The sequence below is a fragment of the Lepisma saccharinum genome, chromosome 11 (assembly GCF_977018435.1).
Source record: "Lepisma saccharinum chromosome 11, izLepSacc3.1, whole genome shotgun sequence".
Taxonomy (NCBI): domain Eukaryota; kingdom Metazoa; phylum Arthropoda; class Insecta; order Zygentoma; family Lepismatidae; genus Lepisma; species Lepisma saccharinum.
Window position 1 is genome coordinate 88596546 of NC_139239.1, and position 1974 is coordinate 88598519.

Genomic DNA, 1974 nt, shown 5'->3' on the forward strand with positions numbered 1-1974 from the left:
CTTATTGATTGATTAAATGTTGGTTTATTATACTTCGCTTTTCTGCTACTTTTGCTAATCGCAAAGATGAGGATGGATGATGATATGATGAAATTGATGAAGGGACACTTACAAACACCTATGCCCGGGCCGGGATTCGAACCCGGGACCCCTGGCGTCGTAGCGCGCTGTGAAGTCCAGCCCTTATGTTCGATAGTTATGCAATAGTGTGTGTTCCGCGAGTGTTACTTAATAATTTCGCGCCGGCTCCCATGGTGGAGTAGTTAGCATATCGCGCTACGACGCCAGGGATCCCGGGTTCAAATCCCGGGCTGGACATGGATTTTGTGAATGTCCATCCATCAATTTCATCATATCATCACTCATTCCCATCTTCGCAATTAGCCAAAAGTGACAGAAAAGTTAAATAAAATAAAGTAAATCAAATCAAATGAATAATGTCGCTCTCGAAACCTATTACAAGTAGTACAGGCACCAAGGGTAAAATATTACGTTCACAAGACAGAAATCTAGTGTATTCTTGCTTGAAGGAATTGGCGTTCGCAAGACGTGCGTGCTGAAACAGTGTTTTCTCCGAGTCGAGAACTTACGGCTAAAGCGTGTGGTGTACTGTGTGCATACTGTCTTGCTTATTATAAAACAGGGTAACGTATCTACCACAGAAATCGGTGAACCCCTATTCAAATCTTCTGGGAAACATGCCAGAAAACAGAAACGAGAGCGATGATGATGGTCTTGCAGTTCCTCTATAATAAATACCTTCAAACTTCTTTCAGGTACGAGCTTCTCTTATATGCTACAGTGATATGATATAATCCTGTAGAATTCTTTACTATATATTTCATTCTACTCAAATATCACGTGCATGCATTATAACGGGTGTCAAGAAATAACCCGTACAAAGTTTGGCGTATCCTGCCACGAATGTAGTGTACCGTAGCCAAATAATTGTTGTGTTATTGGATACTCCATAGTCTTTTGTAACTGTACCTGTTGTTTCGGCTTCATAGCGATTACAGTCTTTGTGTTTCAGACTGTCAACCAAACGCTGTGCAATTTTTTAACTGTGGCGTCAAGGAAAGCGTCAATGTGAAATTGTTCGTTTGCTGGGTGTTCCAAAAATGACAGTCTCAGACGCAGTTCATCGATTCAAGGACCTCGGCCATGAAGGTGACCGTCCCGGAAAAGGAAGAAAGCCTACCGCGAACACGTCCCAGAACCGCAAGATCATCAAAAAGCGAGTTCAGCTAAATCCTAGGGTCTCCATGAGAAAAGTAGCCCGTGAGATCGGGATCAACAGCGAATCGGTGCGGCAAATGGGGAAAAAGAACCTCAACCTCAAGGCGTACAAGCTCCAAAAAGTTCAACTTCTCACGGACGAAAGCAAGCGCCTGCCACTCAAAAGATGCCGCCCTCTGAAGCGCCGGGCCGCAGGTCAGCAATGGGAACGCATTCTCTTCACAGAGGAGGAGCTGTTCACCGTGGAGCAGGCACACAACCACCAAACCAACAGGACCTGGTCTGCAGAGGCTCCCGGTACCTCAGCCATCGTCAAACACCGCCAAAATCCGCAGTTGGTCATGGTGTGAGGCAAAATTTGCGCAAGCGGCAAGACGCCCCTACTTTTCGTGGATCAAGGGGTCAAAATCAACCAAGAAGTGTAACGCCGCGACAATCTCGAGAACGTCGTCCTTCCGTGGGCCCACCAGCACTTCGGCGATAGGCAATTGACATTCCAGCAAGACTCCGCTCCGGCCCACAGCGAAAATGACGCAAGCGTGGTGCAGAACCCATTTTCCGGACTTTATCGCATTGACGGAATCGCCGCCCTACTCGCCGGACCTCAACCCAATGGACTACAGTGTCTGGTCAATTTTGGAGGCCAGGGTATGTGCTAAACGCCACCACAGTTTGGAGTCGCTGAAGCAATTGCTGCGTCATGAGTGGAACCGATTGTCGCCCGAGGACCTGCGG

The 1974-nt window shown here is 47.2% G+C and overlaps 1 protein-coding gene across 1 annotated transcript; it reads left to right on the forward strand.

Moving 5' to 3' along the window:
- Positions 1–1121: 1121 nt before the first annotated feature.
- On the forward strand, positions 1122–1589 carry LOC145995116 (uncharacterized). Its single transcript, XM_083131652.1, has one exon. The coding sequence runs from the start codon at positions 1122–1124 to the stop codon at positions 1587–1589; it is 468 nt and encodes a 155-aa protein (XP_082987778.1).
- The last annotated feature ends 385 nt before the right edge of the window (positions 1590–1974 follow it).

What these genes read in the sequence shown, in the direction of transcription:
- LOC145995116 (XM_083131652.1), top strand. Translation starts at nt 1,122, where the DNA reads ATGACAGTCTCAGACGCAGTTCATCGATTCAAGGACCTCGGCCATGAA.